The 24,492-nt window shown below is 39.2% G+C and overlaps 1 protein-coding gene across 1 annotated transcript in view; it reads right to left on the reverse strand.

Annotated features, from left to right (window-relative positions):
- Positions 1 to 293: 293 nt before the first annotated feature.
- yars1 (tyrosyl-tRNA synthetase 1) overlaps positions 294 to 24,492 on the reverse strand; it is a 39,257-nt gene continuing 15,058 nt past the window's right edge. Inside the window, exons 8-14 of the mRNA XM_048557960.2 lie at positions 24,292 to 24,427; positions 18,267 to 18,352; positions 16,113 to 16,251; positions 15,141 to 15,232; positions 12,631 to 12,824; positions 5,249 to 5,390; positions 294 to 2,789 (exon numbers count right to left, since the gene is read on the reverse strand). Coding sequence (XP_048413917.1) covers positions 2,679 to 2,789; positions 5,249 to 5,390; positions 12,631 to 12,824; positions 15,141 to 15,232; positions 16,113 to 16,251; positions 18,267 to 18,352; positions 24,292 to 24,427 — 900 coding nt within the window. The 3' untranslated portion in view covers positions 294 to 2,678. The remainder of the gene's footprint in view (positions 2,790 to 5,248; positions 5,391 to 12,630; positions 12,825 to 15,140; positions 15,233 to 16,112; positions 16,252 to 18,266; positions 18,353 to 24,291; positions 24,428 to 24,492) is intronic.

Here is a 24,492-nt window from a genome sequence, read left to right on the forward strand (position 1 = left end):
AAAAAATGCATGTAAATTAAAAGTGAAGAAAAACCCACACCTCCATTTCTTGGTTCCATTCTTTATTACTTCTCTGTATGCATTCTCAATTCATATTTGTATTGCCATTACATGCATGAAGTCTGAACTCAACCAAGGATCAACAACCTGAACTGTTACAGGTATTACACAATTTTTTTGGGGGGCAAAGGGATCTGCTGAGTTTTGGCCGCATAAACAGAGAGCATTTTCATCTCCCCCAAACATATGTTTAAGCTTGTGAAACTACAAATAAAACCCAACAAACTGATGAGTATTTTACTATTCCTTTTAATTATATATGTTACATCTCATTCACGAACAATTTGGCAAAACAAATTGGTAAGGTTCACAATTCCAAAATATATTTATCTGAGCAGGTAGCACAGATATATATATATATATATATATAGATAGGCTGCTTCACTTGGCATATATCTGACATGATACCCACCAGTGGTGTGGTAACTAATATAACCACCAGATAAAATATGTTCAAAGGTAGAGTTTAAAATTCAAATCAAGATTCCACTTGAAAGGAAATGGTCACAAGGTGAAGGATATTTTCAGTGAGGTATTTCCCCGGGTATTAATACTTAGTCAGCATTTCAATGAACATTAATTTACATTTTAAATAATTTTCCATCTGCATGTGTTTCATTTCCATTGTCAATGGATTTTGTGCATTCTCAGATTTGTGCACAAAATCACAGTATAATAGAAAGCTTTTTCTTTTAAAAAAAAAGTGGGATTAAGGCCATAAACTATTCTTGAGAGCAGCATTGAATATATTATTTTACTCCCCACTCCCCACCCCCACCCCCATCACAAAGGAGACTCATTTGGGACATAACTCCATAGCTATCTAAACCCCACTCAAAGGGTTATTTTCCTCTATGCTAGCGTTGGTAGTTGATGGGGTTCGAAGACAACAAGCCTAAACTTCTGCCCTCCTGCAGTATCTATTTAAGATGCACTTACAGCAAGAGTCCAGTCATTTACTGGCAGAAAAAATATTCTGGCTGATCTTTCTTATTCCCTTCCCCGGCCAGAAAATACTGATATCATTATAACTGATGTACCTTAGCACATGGTCTGATGCAAAGTGCAGTCTAATTAACTTACTTTGCAGTACTGAGGTATTACTGAAGCTTCAGGGTTCTCAGTTTTTCCAAAAAGGACCAAACAACTTGCTGATTCTTGGAGTTAAAAATATAATTGTGCCCAGTTGAATAAATAATTCCTTTAGGGAACAGTTACTCAACAGCAGCATATCATGATTCCATTATATGGACAATTAGGAGAATGATTGGTTCTGTCACAAATTACAGCTACCAAAGACATAACTATTCAACCTTAGAAGTCAAACAGCCAGCCTTGACAGAACTGTAGTGACAGAGTCAAGCATCAATCTGCCTGACATACCAGGCTGATCAATTTAATGCTGCAAAGCACATTTTCTGGCATATAACGCTCAAAGTACAATTCTCAAAGCTATGCGGAAAGAGCAAAAGAGAGTGAGGTTAATCAGACATCTCTTAATGAAAGCCAGCATAGACACATTGAGCCAAATTGATTCTTTCGGTGTCATATGATTCTAAATTACAAACAAAGTAATAATTTTTGGAGCTTGACAACAATATAACTTACAATCAACACCAACTTTTTAATATAATGCTGCAAGTCACTCACAAAGTGACCAATAAGAGTAAACTGACACAAAGAAGAAATCACAAGATGGCATATTATAGAAGTTCTGATTCAAAGCCTGAATCAATGATGCTTAGTAATTCAGCACACATTAAGGTTCTTGAGTTTCTTGGGCCAGAGAGTACAACCTAATCAAAATGTTTCAAATTTAATAACAGTTTCTTTAGACAGACAATTAAATTTAGCAGGTTTAACTGAAATTAAACTGTATGAAAAAGAATATTCTAATTGTTGGCAGATTAAAATTGAAGTACAATTTGAGGTCAAGTGTGGATAATTAATCATCTTTTTGAATTAAAACAATTGTTAAATAGACTGTCACACTCAGCACAGCTGGAATGTATTACAGAACTAGCAAAGAAACAAGAAAAATGTATGTTTTGTTTATTCTGAGAGGGGTTTAAGGGAACAGTTAAAGAATGTCACTGTTTTTTGCCCATGGCCTTCAACAATGGAAGCTTTAAGTTTTGAGGTACAAAATAGTGGTGTAATGTAAAACTCTTTGCAATTAGAATAAGACTTTTGATATCTAGTCACCAGAGAATGGTTATCACACTATCAGATTTCGCTACAGCACAAGAGACACCAAGGAAGCAATTATTACAGTTAAAATGCCCCGTTATCCCAGAAATCTTATAAGGATGAAATAATTTAAATAAAATGTATCATAACACAATGATGATCCTTAAAATGATTCTGTAACATTATGTTCAGACAATTATTCATGAATGCCTGATTTTTGCTTTCCCCCAAATTAAGAACTGTCACCCCTTTTCTTCATATTTCACTGCTTTATGTTATCACCAACTACAGAATTAAACATAGCTTCAGTGTAACTCATTAAGAATTGAATGCAATGATACTCCTATTGTACAGGACATGAAAGTGAAGACTTGTTGGCTTAAAGAAAAATAATTCTTGCACTCCCATGTAAAACTAGTCCTTCTAAACTAACTTATATTTCCACCTTTTAGTGATTTACATGTTACAACGCCAAGTTTGGTCATGAAATTCTTGTGCTGCCACTGGGCTATGCAATCATCAGAGATCTTGAAATCAGCCTGCAAATAAAACAAATATTAATCTTAGCAAATTACTTTAAACATCATTTAATTTATGCATATATGTCTGAGGCAGAAACGTTTCGCTTATTTTAAGGGAAACTGAGTAAGTATTCAAAACAGCAGAAGGAACAGGACAATGAAGAGAGAATGGAAGAACAAGATTAATGTTTGGCTACTCTGGGAGAGTAACTAATGAGAATGGGTCACACAGCTTCCTTTCGTGCCAGGTATTTTAACATTTGCAATATCCCATTTCAATTTGTCTCAGTTTTTTAGGATTTCAGCAGGACAAGAGTGGCATGTAATGTAGGTCAGGTGGCTGGCCCAGCATTCTCCCACCCACCTCCAAACTTACTTCCATAAGAGTCAGTGCAAATAAATAAAGTATCAACTGTGAGTATTAAACGCTCAACTGAAACTATTATGCTGCTCACTCAATAAAATATTTGCGGGCAGGTGGCTGGAAGCAGATGCTTGTGGTTTCTGAACAGCGAGAAGAAGGAGTACTATCTTTGCAGGGGTTGCATGTGTTGGTAGTTGGGTCTTTGCCCATCAGCCCAGTGATAGACAGAAATCCTATTATCCATTCAGTTTAGCTGCCTGCAGTGCATTATGGTTTGGGGCTGGCATCTTCCAAGTCTGTCCAGCTGATCGCCCACTTTTCTTCTAACAGCGCAGGGGTAGCCAGCTGTCTGCCCATCACTCACAATGTAATTTTCTGTCTTTGTAATAGCTGTCAATGCACAATTCTGTTTCTAATGTATAGCAGGTCATTCTGCAGGTGAAGTATTAAACATGTAATCTTTCAAATCACTTTGTCATTCGTGTTTCAGTAGCAGTAGCTTAAATACATTATCTATACAGTAGCGGAGAAGTATTCTGGAGGAAGCTAATTGGCTCTGATGCTGGATTGGTAGAAAAGTGGTGTTAGGAACTTGGCTTGATACTACAATTCCATGTTTAAGGTTTGGATACAGTTGTACCAACAGACCAGAAGACTTACTACAAAGGCAGTACTGGTATTTTATATGCACAGAATGTCACTTACCTCAGAATATACAACCTTGGGCTGAAGGTTCCTTGCTGAGGAACAGAATAGTTCAATGATCTGTATCTATTCAGATTCACAAAATATTGCTACTGCCATGAGGGGTAAAAGTGGTTTACGAAAAAAAACACACCTCCACTCCGAATACAAAATAAAACTTCCTGCCAAATGAATTTACTTCTTCCTAATGCCTTTTCACTTTGGCAGGGGTTATGTCTGGAAGGATTGGACATGCGCTGTCTGAATTGGCCACCTCTCCATTATGATGTCCTGTAGGCACTTCTGCCCAAACCTATGCAACACTTCCTTTTGATGATGTTTCGCCACATGATGCCAAAGATCTTACAAAAGGGAGTGCTGGTGAATGATTGGCTACTTATGGAAAAGACCAAAGGTATCGCATTTCTTGCTTGAACAGATCAGCACTGATATTACCTTGGATGTGTAGAGTTGCACCTTCTTGACTAGGTTGACGGTGCTGGATGGCCAGATCATGAGGAGCCAACGTAAAAACAGATGCTGCTTTGCAGATTCTTGTGTGGACATTAATCTCTTCATCACCTTCCTAGAGAGGAATGCTGGACAATGTTTCAATACTATATTGCCACATATAGACAGTTGATGTTCTGTTATGTGCATCATTGTGTTTAATTCCTTGGCCAGTAGGATGTGATATCTGGCGATGCTGTCGTGGAATGCTCAAGTCTTACCTATCATCACCTTCTTTATGATGTAAACATTAATCATGAGGAAAAGGAAGAGTATGTAGCACTGCCCTACACCTGTGATGATATTGAAGGAGTCCGTGGTGTCTGTGCTCACCTTTTTGGCTTTTGAACATATTTTACTGCCACTGCAGCAGGGCCTAAGACAAAGAAAATAGGACTGGTCAAAGACATTATGGAACACTTCCCAGAACAGGACACCACATGGGCTGCAGTAAAAGAGATGACAATGTACCACAGCTGATGGCAAAGTCTTGCAGACCCAATGGACAGAGTGGGACTGGAAAAAATTAAGACAACTAGCATTTAACTAAGTTAAGCTTGCTTGAAGAGCCAGTACAGGCATGATGGGCCAAATGGTCTCCTTTCACAACATATCGATTCTGTGAAATAAATGGAAGTAAACTTTCCAACATCCTAAACCCTGCACAAGCTGTTAACTGCCGACCATCCTAGTCAAATATACATGATATTGGCACTTCTGCTGTCAGTTTCAATTCTCACTGACACATTTGGTCTATTTCTTGTGAAAAACAAACACATTTTTGAAAATACTTAAATCCCAATAGCAAGATAATTGTTCCCAACTGGGAAGGGATGTCATGTACAAACACTGTGCTGTAAGAATAGGTTTTTTGCTGTCTTGAATAAATCCTTCAGTAGTTTCCTGTTTCAAGTATTACCTGTAATTTTTCAAACACTTTCTTTTTTGGTTTTAGTTCATCATCTGCTGTACCATTTTCAAATCCTACTATAAACACACGCTCTCCTGGGGAAGAACCTTCTGGAGGATTTAATGGCTCCACTTTACGCTTTTCTCCTTCTCTATAATGACAAGAAGCACAAAGTTGACTTAACAGCAATGTTAATTTAGAAGTAAATGCTGAGGCATAGATCTTTATGTGCATTATCTCTTTTTCTTCACAGTTATCATCATCCTAAAACTACTTTCAGAAATTTAATCTTGTGAATGTTTAGCTCATTGCAAAAGTGTCAGTTTCATTAAATCCTTCTGTGTAACTTTGTCACCCATCTGCAGCACTTTAATTAGTTCACACCAATGCCAACAGTTAAACGATATATTTCAATGTAAGAGTTTGCAAACTTTGAACAAACATCACAAAACTACTCAATTTTATTAACACACATTGTCTATTGTTGAGGCACAGATGAAGGCAACAGATATGGAGAATCCCATGAGCACTCCCTCATTCTGTTGAGGCTAGTTCCTGTTGGAATACCACCTGCTGCTGGCAGCTCTGCTACATTATGAGTGAATTTTCTTTAGCTAAGAACCTAAATTTTATCAGCAGATTGTTTAATCCTAAAGATTATCACAGGAAAGTTCCACCTGAGCATCATTACTAACAGGCATTTCTTTGAGAGTACAATGAACAGCCTTCAACAGTGGAACCCCTGCTAATCTATTCCCTATTGACTGTCAATGAATTATAGTGATCAATTTTCGTGCAATTAATGATGGTTGCTTATGCTGCTAGTTACACTTTGGGCTAGATGTTCCATTACTCTGGGGAATGCTCAATATCTAATTGCGAATTAGGAGAACAAAAAGGGTGGAGAACCTGATGGCAAGGCTCCTTTTTACTTACATAGGCCAAGGGATTTCTTGGGTGTCTCCTGAGAGATGGTAGGAGTGGGGCTGTTGCAGCTGCAAGTATGCATGTGTAGTGTAATGAGGCAGGAGAGCTTTAACTGCAAATTTAACTAATCTCTCTTCTTGGAATGGTGTTGAACACTCAGTTAAACATATTTAGAAGAATCAGGAAGGGGGAAGATCAATATGGAAAAGATCCATATTGTGGTTTGCTGAAAACACAAACAGATGAACTCCGGATCATTCGGGAGGCAGAGGCAGTGATAGAAAGGAGTTATTGGGAGGTGATCATACCCAAATTACAGAACAAAGGTAGCTTAGTGACTGTCAGGAGAGGGAAAGGGAATAGGCAGACAGAGCAGGGATTCCCCTGTGGCCGTTCCCCTCATTAATAAGTATTCTGCTTTGAATACTGTTGTGGTTCGGGTGGAGGGAGTGAATGACCTACCAGGGGCAAGCCATAGCAGCTAAGCCTCTGGCATTGAGCCTGGTTCTGTGGCTCAGGAGGAAATGGGGGAAAAATAGGGCAGCAATCGTGATAGGAGATTTGATGGTTAGGGGTACAGGCAGGAGATTCTGTGGTGCAGAGCAAGACTCCCGGATGGTACGTTTCCTCCTGGGTGCCAGAGTCAGGGATGTCTCGGATCGAGTCTACAGAATTCTTACAGGGCAGGGTGAGCAGCCAGCAGTCATGGTACACATCGGTAGCAACGACATAGCTAGGAAACGGGATGAGGACCTGAAAAGAGTGAATATAGAGACTTAGGTTGCAAGCTAAAAGGCAGGATGAGCAGAATGGTAATCTCACAAATGCACTTGAACTGAAGGTGCACCAATATTCTGGGTGGGTGGCTTGCTAGAGCTCTTCGTGAGGGTTTAAACTAGTTTGGTAGGGTGATGGGAACCGGAGCTACAGATCAGAAGACAAGGTAACTGGTGTACAGGCAGATACAGCATGCAGGGAGTCTGTGAGGAAGGACAGACAGCTGATAGGGCAAAGCTGCAGTCAGTGTCACAGATTGAAGTGTGTCTATATTAACGCAAGAAGTGGCAGGAATAAGGGTGATGAACGTAGAGCATGGATCAGTACTTGGAACTACGATGTTGTGGCCATTATGGAGACTTAGGTAACACGGGGCAGGAATGGTTGTTGAACGTTCCGGAATTTAGATGTTTCAAAAGAAATAGGGAGGGAGGTAAAAGAGGTAGGAAAGTGACACAGCTAATTAGGGATGGTATCACAGCTGCAGCAAGGGATTCTCCACTGAGTCCGCATGGGTGGAAGTCAGAAACAGGAAAGGAGCCGTCACTTTATTGGGAGTTTTCTATAGAACCCCCCGATAGCAACAGGGACACTGAGGAGCAGATTGGGAGGCAGATTTCAGAAAGGTGCAGAAGTAATAGGGCTGTTGTTATGGGTGGTTTCAACTTGCCTAATATAGACTGGAACCTCTTAAGTGCAAATAGTTTGGATGGAGCAGATTTTGTCAGGTGTGTCCAGGAAAGATTTCTGATTCAATATGTTGATAGGCCAACTAGAGGGGAGGCCATATTGGATTCAGTGCTAGACAACAAACCAGACCAAGTGTCAGATCTCTCGGTGGGAGTGCATTTCGGTGATAGTGATCATAACTACCTGACCTTTACTATAGTCATGGACGGGGACAGGAGCAGATGGTATGGGAAAGTATTTAATTGGGGTCGGGGGAATTATCATGCTATGAGGCAAGAACTGTTGAGCATAAATTGGGAGCAGGCGTTTTCAGGGAATTGCATGACAGAAATGTGGAGGTTGTTTAGGGAGCACTTGCTACATGTGCTGGTTAGGATTGTCCCACTGAGGCAATAAAGGGATGGTAAGTTGAAGGAACCTTGGATGACAAGACGTGGAACATCTAGTCAAGAGCAAAAGGAAGTTTACTAAAGGTTGAGGAAGCAAGGATTGGATGGGGCTCTAGAGTTCCACAAGGTAGCCAGGAAGGAACTGAAGAGTGGACTTAGGAGATCGAGAAGGGGGTATGGAAAAGTCTTGGCAGGTAGAATTAAGGAAAATTCCAAGGCGTTCTATACTTATGCGAGGAACAAGAGGATGGCCAGAGCGAGGGTAGGGTCAATCAGGGATAGTGGCAGGAGCTTATGCGCGGAGCCGAAGGAGATAGGGGAGGTCCTTAATTAACTATGCTTCAGTATTCACCAGTGAGAGGGGCCTTGACATTTGTGAGGACAGCATAAAACAGGCTGATATGCTCGAACAGGTTGATGTTAGGAAGGAGGATGCTAGAAATTTTGAAAATCATGAGGATAGGTAGATCCCTGGACTAGGCGGGATATACCCAAGGTTACTACGGAAAGCGAGGGAAGAGATTGCTCCACCTTTGGCAATGATCTTTGCGTCCTTGCTGTTCACTGGAGTAGTACTAGATGATTGGAGGGTGGCAAATGTTATTCTATTGCTCAAGAAAGGGAATAGGGATAATACTGGAAACTACAGACCAGTCAGTCTTGCTTCTGTGGTGGGCAAATTATTGGAGAAGATTCTGAGAGATAATATTTACGATTATTTGGAAAAGCATAGTTTAATTGAATATATACAGTATGGCTTTGTGAGGGGCAGGTTATGCCTCATAAGCTTTACTGAATTCTTTGAGGATGTAACAAAACACATTCATGAAGGTCAAGCAGTGGATGTGGTATATATGGATTTTAGCTAGGCATTTTGATAAGGTAGGCTCATTTAGAAAGTAAGGAAGCATCAGATTCAGGAAAATTTGGCTGCCTGGTATACAGTTGGCTGTCCAATAGAAGACAGAGGGCGGTAGCAGATGGAAAGTATTCAGCTTGGAGGTCCGTGACCAGTGGCGTTCTGCAGGGATCTTTTCTGGGACCTCTGCTCTTTGCGATCTGTATGAATGACTTGAATGAGAAAGTGGAAGGGTGAGTTAGTAAGTTTGCCAATGACACAAAGGTTGGTGCAGTTGTGGAGAATGTGGAGGACTGTTGTAGGTTGCAACAGGACATTGACAGGATGCAGAGCTGGGCAAAGAAGTGGCAGATGGAATTCAATCCAGAAAAGTGCGACGTGATTCATTTTGGAATGTCAAATTTGAATGCAGAATACAGGGTTAATGGCAGGATTGTTGGCAGTATGGAGGAACAGAGGGGTCTTGGGGTCCACATCCATAGATCCCTAAAAATTGCTCCCCAAATTGATAGGGTTGTAAAGAAGGTGTATTGTGTGTTGGCTTTCATTGGCAGAGGAATTCAGTTTAATGGCTGTGAGGTTCTGCTGATTAACCTAGTGAGACCACACTTGGAATACTGTGATCAGTTTGGGTCACCTCATTATAGGAAGGATGTGGAAGCTTTAGAGAGAGTGCAGAGGAGATTTACCAGGTTGCTGCCTGGACTGGAGGGCAGGTCTTGTGAGGAAAGGATGAGGGAGTTAAGGCTTTTCTCATTGGAGCGAAGAAGGATGAGAGCTGACTTGATAGAGGTGTACAGGATGATGAGAGGCATAGAAAGAATGGATTGCCAGAGATTTTTTCCTAGGGCGGAAATGACTATTATGAGGGAGCATAATTTTAAGGTGATTGGAGGAAGGAATAAGGGAGATGTCAGAGTTAGGTTCTTTACACGAAGGGGGGTGGGTGCATGGAATATGCTGCCAGCAGTGGTAGTGGAATCAGATACAATAGAGACATTCAAGCAATTGGATAGGCACATGGATGACAGTAAAATGAAAGATATGCAAAATAGTTTGAACTTACAGTAGGATAATAGGTCAGCACAACATCATGGGCCGAAGGGCCGGTACTGTGCTGCGCTGTTCTATGTTCTTCTACATCCACCTCAGAGGATGATGTCCATTGGATATTTCCAAAATGTTTGTGCTTAGACTGGGTGGTTAATAGATAATGAGAGGATTGAGGGGGAAGAAAAACCAAATATTGAGGGCCCTTTTATGTCTAATGCATGTTAACATTATTGGAATAAATGCATTCTGGACCTAATGATGACTGAGGGAGGACAAAAGTGAAATACTGACCATTTCCGATTTGGGACTCATTGCCTGTAGCCTTTCACTGAGTCTCTGCGGCTCAGTGAAAACACTTTGACGGTTTCTGGGTTTGAGCGGAACACAAGCTCAGTTTCCCGAGCTGTACGGAGAAAAGCATCAGCTGTGGTTCCTGCTCTGGCTACCCAGAAAATCCTGAAGAAAGTAGAAGAACAAACACCAGGACGAGGAAGCAATAGGCTGGGCAACAAGGTAAAAAGCACTAACTGAGATTCAGCTAGAAACTTTAAAAATAGCAGAGCCAGACTGCATCCAAGATGGGTTTTATTTTGAAAATGCCTCCCATATATAATACGTAGGAAAGTGTAGAGCTGCAAAACCTTACTGTGGTCTAACTGGTTGATCCGAATGCAAGCACACCTCAGATTTATTTCTTCTTTGCACTTCCATTCATTGTGAAGTTTTTGTACTTTTCTAGATTCATACAGCTGAATATATTTCCATCAGTAAATGCACTGCCAAGATGCTACCCAAGTATGTGAAGCTGAAAGAAGGCTATAGAAAACAGATCAGTGAATTCTCTCAGAAACTGATGGAATTTATAGGGATATACACGGCATCAAAGCTGCAGCACCATCAAATATGTAGCAGTTTTAAAGGACAACAAATTCCAAAATCAATTTCCAGTTGAAATTTCTTGGCTATAATTCACTTCAAAACAGATGACACCAAAGACAGGAGTGGAACTTATAAGATCGACAACTATAAAGACTTATTCATTGTTAGCTTAGTCACGAACTTTCAGAAGTAACTGAACAAATATAAAAGTGATGGTGGTTCTTGTGCCATAGTGGTAATATCCCTATCTCTCGGTCTGGAGGCCTGGGTTCAAGTTCTACTTACTCCAAAGATGTGTATAAACACATCTGAACAGGCTCATTAAAATAACTACACGGGAATTCAAAATAAATCAGTCAAATAAGAATTCAATATATATACTCAGCATGAGTGTTAATACTTTAATCACAGAGGTATTTGGGTAGCACAGCATCAAGAAAAGCTAAACAAATGACTAATTCCAGATTTTCACATTCAGAGAGGTCCTGAGTCTGTAAGAAACCCCATTCATTTTTGTTTTGTCAAATTGTTATCCAATAGTGGGAAAAATATGTTCAGTTTTCTTTTTTGTACTGAGCTTTGTTTCCACCAGGATGAACTTGGTAAACAGAGAGCAGGTGAACAAATTTGAGTGAAGTTGCATTCACTACCTGAAAGTTTATTTGAGTACTCTTTATCACCTAGGGGTGAATTTGGTACATTAGATCTTTAAGCATTTTTGAATAGATATAATGGAAGGCGTTATGCCTTTAAACTTGGGAGATGGGAGTCTCAACCACTCAATAGTTGGATTAGCTGGGTTAATATTGGGATAGGGTGAAATGCTCTTTGAAGGATCAATGTGCATTCGATGGGCCGAATGGCCTCTAGCTGCACTGTAAGGATTCTGTGAGATAGTGATTATAGACTTAGGTTTCAAAAGTTCGAAGATTGTTTGGGGTAGGCAATACACCATCTGGTAGCAAGCTCCTGGTAATTAGAAAGGAATTTAGAAATCTGCAAGGGCAAGGAAATCCATCCATAACAGAGATCACCCTCTGGAAATTAAAATTTTATTTCATGGTCCACATTAAAAAGGTCAAGTATCCATAGGAAATGTTGGAAGAAATTAAGATACTATATCCAGAATCTTCAAAAGCAAAAGCTATGATGATTGCCCAGGCTCAAGTTTAAAAAATGAAATGTTTCCTGTCTAGGTGAAAGCATCCTAAACTGAATTGACAATAAAGCAAAAGTTTATAGTCCTGCTACAATACAAGTTAATATCAAAAATCCATCAGCAAAGCAATGAAGTAAGCAAAATGTACATATCTAGGTATACGTTAATGCATCTGTTATTTGGCTTTCTTATGTTAAAGTAATATTTTAATGTTTCACTTATGGAACTGGCATCATCACTGGATCTGAACAAAGGTGTGCAAAAATTGGTACAGCTGTTGATTCACAGTGTTTTCACTTTAATCAAGCCCACTGATAATACTTGCAGTTACTAATTAGGAAGTGCTAAATGCAGAAGTATAACAACATATGGTAATGTTAAAAGATTGAATTTAAGTAATATTTTTGTACAGAAATATCAATCCCATAATTAGAATATTAATGTCATGTGAAATTGTTTATAATATTGTGTTCTGAAAAACTGACAGTTGGAGATATACAGTACAAAATGTCATTACATCATTAGCATTTCTGGCACTAGATGATCTGAATATTTTATTTAGAAGTTGATTCTTTATTTAATCACAAATTACCCTGCAATGATCAAAACATGTTTTGAACATGCTCTAGAGTTCTTAATTACTGTTCTATCTACTCACATTGATGCACAAAGCAACATGGCTTGAGATTCGATTCCTCGCATCTTCTGTGGTTTCATATTACATAACAATATGACATCACGATTTTGCAGCTCCTCGACAGGGACACATTGCACTAAACCACTGACAACTGTTCGTGGCTGTGCTTCTCCAACATCCACTTTCTCTACATAGAGACTGTCAGCATCAGGATGCTGTCATAAACAAAACAAAGTTCACTTCTTAATAATTACATTTATTTTCTCTTCATTCCATTTTTTAAACATAATTCAAGAGATATAATCATAATCATAAAGTTTTACAGCAAAGAAACAGAGCTTTCAATCCAACTCGTCCACACTAACCAGCTGTCTCAAACTGATCTAGTATCATAGTACTTCAGTGGTTGGCACTGCTGCCTGACAGCACAAAGGACCCAAGTTCAACTGCCACCTTGGATGACTGTTGTTGTGGATTTTGAGTGTTCTCCCTCAGTGCAGCAGCTTCCTCCCACAATACACAGATGTGCAGGTGAGGTGATTAGCTTGGTTAATACAGGGGTAAGGCAGGATGCTCTTTTGGAGGGTCAATGCAGACTCAATGGGCCAAACTGCCTTTATCTGCACCCTAGGGATTCTTTTAGATAATGATTACGGCTTAGGTTTCAAAAGTCTGAGGATTATTTGGGGTAGTCAATACAGCATCAGGTAGGAAACTGCTGGGAAAAACATTGTTAAAGTCGGTAGCCATGTGAAAAGCCTTTAGGGAAGACTTGAAAGTATTTAATTTGCAGACCGTACTGATTGTGAAGAATCCTATTAACAAAGATTTCTTAAGCGAAAAGGTGCGTGGACTACTAAGAACACAAAGCAGACAGCAAAAATGAAGATTTAATTCAAGGGTGCAAGTAATGAGCATGATGAGAAGAAATGCAGAAGCAGTATCAGGTCCTTAGGAGACCATATATAAAAGCAGCCAGTCAGACAGAATAAAATTTAATATGGTCATCATGACAGCACAGTGTGGCGTGATGAAGATTCTTCAGAAAAGTTTTGAACTTTCAGTTGGAAGAGAAAATAAATGAGCTTAACCAATGGCCTTTCTCTTTGCAACATTCAACTTTATCATGTGAGTGGAAAAGGATTAGAATGGAACAATACCAGAATTCAGACACTACTTTGGAAATGACAGCTGGGGGAGGGGCCGGGGAAGACAACAATTTTAATTCCCAATAAATCTGCACTGTATTTAGAGAAATCATAGGTAGACAGAAAATGGTTCATATTGTCAGTTGCAACTGTCAGTTTTTTTTCCCCACAAGAAACAGAATGGCCGTTAAATCTGAACTAAGACTTGTACAAAATTTGATGCGTGATGGGTTATGCTTTCAAAGTCACTTATGTTCTCAAAGTCACTTCTAGATGTCTGATTTCTTAAGTTGATTGAGACCTGAATAGTTTACCAAGTGGAAATTGTCCGTGAACATTTGGACAGAAATCAGAGGGGCCCGTGAGTAGACAAAAAAATTGAATTAGCGTTAGGATCAGGAAAATATCCAACAAATTAGGCAAACTGCTCTGGTGATTAGGGAAGGCGAACGGGCAGGTTTTTTTGCACTGATTGAAAAGAACAGAGTTAGTGTTAGGGGTGAATAACACCCTGATTTCTTTGGCCAAGAAAAAAATTGATCGAGTACACTCAAGTGTACCTGACCTCTACTGCAAGTAAACCAGAGGGAGTGCAACATAATGAGTGATGTAACAACTTTGGTAGATGCAAAACTAGCAGCACCTTTGCAGAAGGACACTGATAAACATGTACAACAAAATTTAAATTGGTATTCACTTTAGGATAAATACATAAACCTACTTGTTGAGAGAAGCTATTGTTCATTATCTTCCATTAGTTTTATTCATCCAGCAGAGCTTATCTTTTAGAACAAATCCTTCCTCAATCAAACTGGTGATTTCAGCAATGATACATCAAAATGAAATCAGAAGCCATTGTGTAAACCAAGGTTACGATGAATTTTGGCCTCACTGAATTCTTCCTTGTTTAAAGAGCCAGCGTTACAAACCACAATTCACAGGGAAGATACATGATCGATTGCAACATGATATGTTAACTACAACTTCACTGGTCGACTTTTGATTTGTCCTTCCAACTACTATGTTCATTTATGGCTACTGAACATATCCATAAATCCCACAGAAGCCATAACAAGTACCAAATAAATATACTGATAGAAGGCTATCTTGACTTGAAATGATACAGAACCACAGTTTCTCTCCACAGATGTTCTTGGTCTGATGGGTATTTTCAGCAATTTTTGCTTTTATTCCAAACATCCATGCAGATATTGATGTATTATTCCTAACGCCAACCTCAAAATTGGTTGAATACACTAATTTTAATCAGGACAAATAAATAAGTAGGGTGCCACAAAGCTAATTAACAGAACAGAAACACCACAGGGGAAAAAAAATACACACTTAGTTACAGCTAATTCATAACCGGTGTTTCAAACTTACTCTCTCAATACTGGTAATTCTACCAACTCTTATATCAAGCCTTGAAGGTACAATTTCATCATTTTCAGCAGCTTGCCCTTTGGAAACTCCCTCTGAAAAGTGAATAAAAAAAGAAAAAGGAATGAATTTGCATTTGTGCGTATGGAATTTAAGCCTAATTCTTTTAAAAAATAATTTCACAGGCAATAATCTTTTTGCATACATATGAAAATGAATCAATAACAGTTTACAAGAATAGCTATTTCAGCATAAGGTCTCAGGTGGACTATTTTAAGTTTGTTAAATGTGTAAACATTATTGTCTTTATCACAGCTTGCTTATTACTTTGTTTAACACCCACTGTTAAAGTGTAGGAACCAGTCCATTTTCTAAACAAGATAAACCATCATCTTTAAAATTCGACCTTGGCATAAAAAGACATTATCTTAGCAGGATCATTCGCCCAACAAGTCCGTGCTTGGTGATCTACAACACTGACAATAATGCTGCAAATTTAAAATTTTCATGTTCAAAACCCTCCTTGGTTTATTTCCACCCCATGTTTAACTTTCTACAGTCCTGTAATTGTCTGAAAACTCTGCGTTTCTCCAATTCTGGTCTCTTGCGCATCTTCAAATTGGTTTGTTCCTCTAATAGGTAAAAACACTTCAATTTTCTATGCCTCTCAAGTTCTGGAACTACCCCTCGAAAAATTTTCCACACTCTAGCTCTTTACCTTTAACAAACCCCTTAAGAATGATGTTATTCCTCTGTCCCAATAACTGTTAATGTGATTTCGTTAAAACTTTGTCTCAATGCCGTGAAGTACCTTTGGAGATTTCACCACATTAGAAGTATTTTAGGACTCCAAGTTATCCTTGTTCTGTGCTTACATGCCATTCTTTTAAATCAAAGCAGTCCAAGTTTAGTGTGTTCTAATTTCCTGTTCATCAAGGAAAGATAACTTCCTATTTTAGAAAAAAAAGTACTCACTTTGATGCTTTGCAGGTTCAGGATAAGCAGCTCTGGTTAATTTTTGCATCTCTGGCATTTGAAACTTCTTCCGAATTGGATCCAGCAATTTGTTCAAGCCAACTTCAACAGAATTTTTCAGATCACCAGGATGAACAGACTGAGGAGAAAGTGTTTTAATACAATGGTAACACTCTCTAAAGGCTAACAGTGGGTTTAATGTAAATAACCTTAATAGGAACAAGAGTAGGTTATTCAGCCCATTGAGTCTGCCCTGCTATAAAAGTGACAGCTAATTGAACACTTCAATGCCTTTTACCCAATGAATCCCATAACACTGTATGCCATGGATAATCATAAATCATCAATCTCTAACTTGAGCACAGTCGAAAGACTGAGTTTCCACGACTCTCTGTGGTAGAGAATTCCATAGGTTCACACCTTCACAGTAAAAACAATTCTTGTCTTGGACCCAAATTGCAATTATTTTTACTTTCTTTAAATTGTGCCCCCGGTACCAAACTCTCCAACCAGGGAAAATATCTGTAAATATTTTGTAAGCTTCAATGTCATCATCTTTCATTCATTGAAATTCTAGAGAATACAGTCCCAGTTTGCCTAGTTTCTCTTTATATGACAACAAAATCCTTGCTCAGATAAAAGAGTCGAAAATTGCATACAATACTTCGGTCCAACCAAGATCCTACACAATTAAGGCAAGGTTTCACTACTCTTGAACATACTTTTTCTTGCAAGACTAACATTCTATTATCCTTCCTAATAGCTTGCTGTGCCTATGTTAGCTTTCAGTGAATTAACACCTGGGTCCCTTTTGTGCATCTACACATTCCAACCTCTTACCATTTTAGAAATACTTAGCACATCAATTTCTCCTACCAATGTGGATAATCCCACATTTTTCAGCATTATATTCCATCTGCCATGTTCAATTCCATTTGTTGAGTGTGTTCAAATCCTCCTGAAGCATCTTTACATGTTCCTCACAACAAACTGTCACAGTTGGCTTTGTATCATCTGTAAATCTGAAAATATTACATTTGGTCCCTAAATCCAATTCATTGACCCATGTTGTGAACAATTGGGACCTAAGTCCTGACGTCAGTACCTCATGAGTTACAGCCTACCCACTCAAGCATAACCTATTTATTCTTATCTTCTGTTAGCCAGTCATTAAACCATGACCTCCTATCCTACGTGCCTTAATTTTTCCAACCAGCCTTCTCTAGGGGACTTTGTCAAAAGCCTTCCAAAAATGTAAGCATACTACGTCAATCAGCCATGCTTTATCAATTTTGTTGGCAACATCCTCAAAAAATTCCAACCAGGTCGTCAAATATGACTTTCAGTTCACAAATCCATACGACTGCCCATCAGATCATTATCAAACAACTGTCTATTTATTCAATTCTTTATAACAGGCCCCATCATTTTCTCTCTTATGGATTTATGTCTAACATTTTCTGTAGTTTCCCATTTTCTCTTTTGCTCTCTTCTTAAATAGTGGGATAACATTTTCTACCTTCCAATCCCAAATCTATAGAATTTTGGAAGCTTATCACCAGATCATCAACTATCTCTACAGCCATTTTCTTCAACATTCTCAAAAGTAGACATCAGGTCTGGGAAATTTATCAACTTTCAGCCCAGTTAATTTTGTCAGGACAATCTTCTCACAGATGCCAATTTTCTTCCAGCACATTCAACCTTAGCCACTTGGATTCTAGCTCTGGGATATTTCTTGTACCTTCCTCAGTGAAAACAGAAAGAAAAATATAATAATTTAGCTTCTCTGCCATTTTGCTATTCCCCATTACAATTGTCCCGACTTTGCCTGTCATGGACCCACATTTAATTTTAGCCAATCACTTCCTTTTTGCATATCTATTGCAGCTTTACTAGGCAGTTATTTAATGCTTTTAATAAGATTACGTTCACTTCCTATTCTCCCGGTCTTGTTAATCTGCTTCTGGTATCAATGACCAGAGTTCAAACGAATTACTGAAAAATATACATTTCTGTGGAGAATATTAATAAATGTTAAATATTCATAAGGAAGCCAGTCCTTAAAACCAAGAGTTTAGATGATGTATGCGGAAGAATAACAAACTAACTTTGTTAAGTACAGGTATAAAATAGGTCAACATTTAATCTAACCTGATCAATGAAGTCTTTTTCAAGTTCATCATATTCTACATAGGTCTTGCAGCCACCCCACTTCTCATCTCTCAAAATAACAAACTCTGGGGAAAGAAAGTAGGTAAAACAGTCATTTGGAGAACTGACAAACAGAAATCAGTTAGAGTTCTAAATACATGAATTGGGAGAAATAAACAACTTGGTCCATCAAGTCTGTGCCATTATTCAATAAAATCCTTGCTGATCTGATTTCTTGACTTTCCCACCCACTCCTGAGATCCCTCCATTTACTTGCTGATCAAGAAACTATCTACTTCTATATTAAAAGTATTTAAAGATTCTGCTTTCTCTGTCATTTGAGAGTACCAAAGGCTCATGATCGTCTGAAAAAAAACTCGTTTTAAATGTTTTTTTTAAAAAATGACCCCTGAATTTAGATGGAAGTACCCCCTCTACAATCACCCTGACAAGATGCCCTCAGGATCTTTTATGTTCCATTCAAATGTACATGCTATATGCTGCCAAAGGAAGTCGTAGAGGCGAGTGCAATTACAGCATTTAAAAGACATTTGGACAGGTGCATGAATAAGAAAAGTTTAAAGGGATACGTGCCAATTGCAGTTCAGTTTAGGAAACCTGGTCAGCATGAATGAGTTGGGCTGCTTCTGTGCTATATGATTCTATGACTCAAAAAAAAGTGCCGACTTGCTTGGAACTCTAGCAAATACAAGCTTAGCATGTCCAACATTTCTTTAAAAGGTAAATCACTCATTCCAGAGCCGTTAGTCTTCGCCAAACAGCTTCCAATGCATTCACACTGTTTCTTAAAAAACAAAACCAATACCGTACACAATACTCAAATATGATCTCACCAATGCACAATGTAATCTAAATATGGCTTCCCTACTTTGTATTCAATTCATCTTGCATTAAAGGATTTATTAGATTTTCTAATTATTTGCTACAACAACTCAGGCACTAGGACACTGCATTTCAGAATTCAGCAATTTCTCATTTTTGAATATACTTAATTTTTAGACTGCTTGTCAAAATGGACAATTTCACATTTTCTCACATTACATTCCATTGGCCACATCGTTAGCAATATGCAAGGAAAAAAACACAAGGAACTGCGGATATTGAACAAAATAAATTGCTGACAAATCTCAGTAGGTCTGGGAACATCTGTGGGGAGAAAACAGAGTTACTGTTTTGAGTCCAACGACTCTTCACGAGAACTAACAGCAGGTAGGAAAAAGTGGTACTTATGATGAAGATGAGGTTCGGGCTGAGAGGGCAGGTGAACGGAAAGATGGTGATGGAGCCGAGAGCCAGAGATATTAAAGGAATAGGCAAATGAAGAGCTTATTGATAGGCCAGGACAGATGAGAAGCGGAGTAAGCGATAATGACAACTGACAGTAGGACAGTGTGTATGAAAGTAGGAGAAAATGGGTAGGCTGTGCTGACAGGCCTGAGAGTGGGTGAGAATGGGTCAGCCATACTAATAGTAGGAGTGGTTAAAAAAAATAGAAAGACAGAATCAAGTTCAAAACTTATTGAGCTTGCTGTGGAGTCGTGGAGGCTGCAGGGTTCCCAAGCAGAAAATGAGATGCTGTCCTTCGAGCTTGTGTTGACATTTCCTGATTCCGTAGCCTCGAGGACTTGATATCATGTTCAATAACTCTGGAGCCCAATTCCATCCTTCAAAGATTTTAATCCACCCAACGACCTGTCCTGTCATGACATAGGTTGCTTTTAGCACACCCTACCCATTCTATATTACTTTCAACTGTCATTATCACTTACTCAACTTCTTTTTTTGTCTTGACCCATCAGTAATCCCCTTGTGTGCAATCTCTGTGTTCTGTTGCCACCTGTCCACGCACTTTCCCCCTCAATCATTTGGCCCCTCCAGTCTGCTCCCCTCTTGGATCATGGTAGATTTACCTTTGCCCCATAACCCCTGGGCCCCTTACCAATCAGTACACTTTTGCAGCAACGAGTTCCCAGATTAACCACTCTCAGGTTGAAGAAATTCCTCATTTCAGTTCTAAAGGATCATGCCTTCACTCTGAGGCTGTGCCCTCAGGTCCTGGTCTCTCCAACTAGTGAAAATATCACCTCCACATCCACGCTATCCAGGCCTCTCAGTATTCTGTAAGTTTCAATCAGATCCCCCCTCATTCTTGTAAAATCCACCCAGAACAGGCACAAAGACCTCAACCTCTCCTCATATGAAATGCCCTACATCCCTGGGATCATTTTTGCAAACCTTATCTGCATCTCCTCCATGGCCAGCACATCCTTTCTTTTATTAGGGGCCCATAACTGCTCATAATATTCTAAATGCGGTCTGACCAGAGTCTTATACAACCTCGGCAGTATATCTACATTGTATTCTAATCCTGGTGAAACGAAGGTCGAACATTGCGTTTACCTTCCTAACAGCCAACTGTACCTGCATATTAACCTAAAGAGAAATCCTGAAACAGGATTCCCAAGTCCCTTTGTGCTTCAGATATCTAAAGTCTTTCACCATTTAGCAAGTAATCTGTACCCCTTTTTCCTACTAAAGTGCTTAATTTCATATTTTCCCCACCCTGTACTTCTAGCCGCAACTTCTTTATCCACTCTCCTTGTCCAAGTCTTTCTGCAGCCTCTTCACTTTCTCAAGACTGCCTGTCCCTTCACCTTGGTGTCATCCACAAACTTATCAACAATGCCCTCGGCTCCTTCATTCAGATCATTAATGTATAATGTGAATAGTTGTGATCCAATACAGACGTCATAAACTCAGAGTTATAAAGCATGGAAATGGACCCTTCAGTCCAATTTGTCCATGCCGATCTCTAAATTAATCAAGTCCCACGTGCCAGCATTTGGCCTATATCCGTCAAAACCCTTCCTATTTATATACCCATCCATATGCCTTTTAAATTTTGTAACTGTACCAGCTTTCACCACCTCCTCTGGCACCTCCATTGCTCATTCAATTCAAGCACCAGGCTCTGCAAGAGAAGTCTGCCCCTTCAGGCTCCTTTTAAATCTTTCGCCTCTCACCTTAAACTTATGCCCTCTAGTTTTGGACTCACCTACCTTGGGGAAAAGACATGACCTTGTCCCTCGATATTTTAAAAATCTCTATAGAGTTACCCCTCAGCCTCCAATGCTCCAGGGAAAATAGACTCAGTCTATTCAGCCTCTGCCTATAGCTCAAACTCTCTAATCCTGGCAGCATCAATGCAAATCTTTTCTGAACCCTTTCAAGTTTCACAACATCTTTCCTATTGCAGGGGGACCAGAGCTGAATGCAGTATTTTAAGAGTAGGCTAACCAATGTACTGTATAGGAACTCCATAATTCACCAGCTGCCATCCCGAGAAAGACCGCTTTATACTCATTCTCTGCCTTCTATCAGTCAGCTAATCTTCTATCCATGCTCGTACCTTGCCCTAACACCATGCAGTCTGAGGTAGTAGGAACTGCAGATGCTGGAGAATCTGAGATAACAAGGTGTAGAGCTGGATGAACAGAGCAGGTCAAACAGCATCATAGGAGCAGGAAAGCTGACGTTTCGGGCGTAGGTCCTTCTTCAGCTCTTTACCGTGCAGTCTGATCTTATTTAGCAGCCTCCTGTGTGGCACCTTGTCAAAAGCTTTCTGGTAATCCAAATAGATCACATCCACTTCTCTCCTTTGTCTAACTTGCTCAATAACTTCTCAAAGCATTCCAATAGATTTATCAGGCATGACCTCCACCTGATGAAGCGATGCTGACTCAGCCCTATTATATCCATGCACTTCCAAGTATTCTGCAATTGCATTCTTAATCGTGGATTCCAAAATCTAGCAGCAACTAAGGCCGGCAAACCAGCCAACAGTTTTCAGTCTTCTGCCATCCTTCTTTCTTAAGCAGGGATGTTACATTAGCCATTTTCCACTCCTCTGGGACCCTTCCTGACTTCAGATTCCTGAAAAATCACTACCAATGTCTCTATAGTCTCCTCAGCTATTTTCTTCAGAACTCTGGGGTGCAGTCCATCTGGTCCAGGTGATTTATTTAACTTCAGACCTTTCAGCTTCGCAGCACCTTCTCCTTACTGATGGCCACTACACTCAGCTCGGCCCCCTGACTCTCTTGAAATTCTGGTATGCTACTGGTGTCTTCAACTGTGAGAACTGACACAAAGTACCTACTCAGTTCATCAGCCAATTCCTTGTTTCCATTTACTTCCTCTCCAGTCTCATTTTCCGGCGGTCCATTATCTACACTAGGCTCTCTCTTACCTTTCTGATATGTTAGATAAACTCTTTTCATTTTTTTTATATGACTAGCTTTCTTATCGTCATATTTCAACTCCCCCCTTATTGCTTTTTCAGTCATCCTCTGCTGGTTTTTAAGGTTTTCCGATCCTCTGGCTTCCCACTAATCTTCATCACAATGTCTAATTTTTCTTTCATGCTTTTTCTGATTTCCCTGGTCAACCATGGTTGCCATGCCCTTTTCTCAGTGTGTTTCTTCTTCCTCTGATGAATTTCTGCTGTGCCTCCTGAATTACCCCCAGAAATCCGTCTTCAGCAGATATAGTCATTGCTCCATAACTGCGAGAGTGCCATTCCAGAGAATCATGGAAATGATGAGAAATTCACGAGTTCTGAGCTAATTAAAAATAGGTTAAAAATCAAGGAAATGCGAATGTTCATATTTGTTATTTATTTTTTGGGACAAATTCATGATTCACGACTTCACAAAACCTCCATAACACTTTGTTCCTACTTGCTATCTATTCTGATGAAGAGGCATTGGACTCAAAGTTAACTCTGCTTTCTCTCCACATATGGTGCCAGACCTGCTGAGCGTCAACAGCAATTTCAGTTTTTAATCCATGAGTGATTATTTGACTTCTGCCCCAGCCTGATACTTCAGTATATTATCACACAAATAACTTTCAGGTTATTGAAAAGAGAAACAAGCTGCTGAAGTTATTTTGGTTTGCACTCAGCAGAACAAAAGAAATAACGCAAAATTACAAACAATCACAACAATTTGAGTCACAGGATTAGCAAGTCAACTGAGACATTGGCATGGAGAAAGAAAAGGGGGGCCATAAAAATGCCAAGTTCCCATGTCAATAAAAGAAGTGTAATTTTCAAGACATTCCTTTTGTTTACATAAAACAGTTCATCATGTATGAATGTCTGCTGATTCTAGGGAAAATAAATGTGCATGACTGATTATCTTAAATTACAATTAATGTTCTATTCATACATTCCGGATAGTTCAGCAAGTGCTGTCCAACCGAGGAATCACATCACATGGACGCTTTGCTTTGGGTGTTTACAAGTCTGGTCATGACGAGTATAGTCTGAAACACACCTATTAGAAACCAATGAAAGAACATGCTGATTTGATCAACTCAATGTGGACGTGAGTGGTGTAAGTATCTGGCATCATATTGGTACTGAAATTCAAACACTACGTTCCATACTTGCGTAGTCAGCAGAATGTCTTTTCGGACTAATGGCGACATTCTGCTGTTGGAAAATACTACTCACAGCAGCGTGAAATAGCTTGTTTATCTTGCATTCAAATTTGAACAATACTCTGCTTTTCTCAGATAACAGGTAAATCAGGCATGTTTCAGGTCTGAAAGTGGCAGTCTTTGGCACATTTGCAAGTTTGCACATTACAGAGCAAACAATATCTGATCAAGTTAGTCACTGTCCTATAGAATAGCTTCCATTTGGTCTATTTCTGTACCTTGCAAGATGAGCCAATATTTAGAATGCTACTTGCATTCTGCTGGTTAAGCAAATGTTGTAGTATGTGTAGAAACCCGGAGTATATTGATACTGGGCAGCCCATTAGCTAGAAACTTGAAGTTGGAATTTACAGCAATACATCAATCTCAAGTGTTGATAAATCCACTTTACGCCCGTTTATGGTAGGAATGTCTCAAAAGATGGAAAGTAAAGAAATACTAATTTTTGCCAAAACTATTTTGATAACAATAACTAAAATTCCATGTTCTTTATTCTCACCTCCATGTAAGGGAAACAAGACATGTTTCACAAAGGATAAAACACCATTGTTCTCCACATTACCAGGTTCACAAAATGCCCGTTTCAGCTTCTTTTTAATGTCTTCCTTTTTGTCCAGCAAGTCAATTTTGGATTCCTAAATGCAACAATTAATGTGAACATCCAAAAGATATTACCTAAAGAAAATTATTACATATATGA

This window comes from Stegostoma tigrinum, chromosome 24, assembly GCF_030684315.1.
Source record: "Stegostoma tigrinum isolate sSteTig4 chromosome 24, sSteTig4.hap1, whole genome shotgun sequence".
Taxonomy (NCBI): domain Eukaryota; kingdom Metazoa; phylum Chordata; class Chondrichthyes; order Orectolobiformes; family Stegostomatidae; genus Stegostoma; species Stegostoma tigrinum.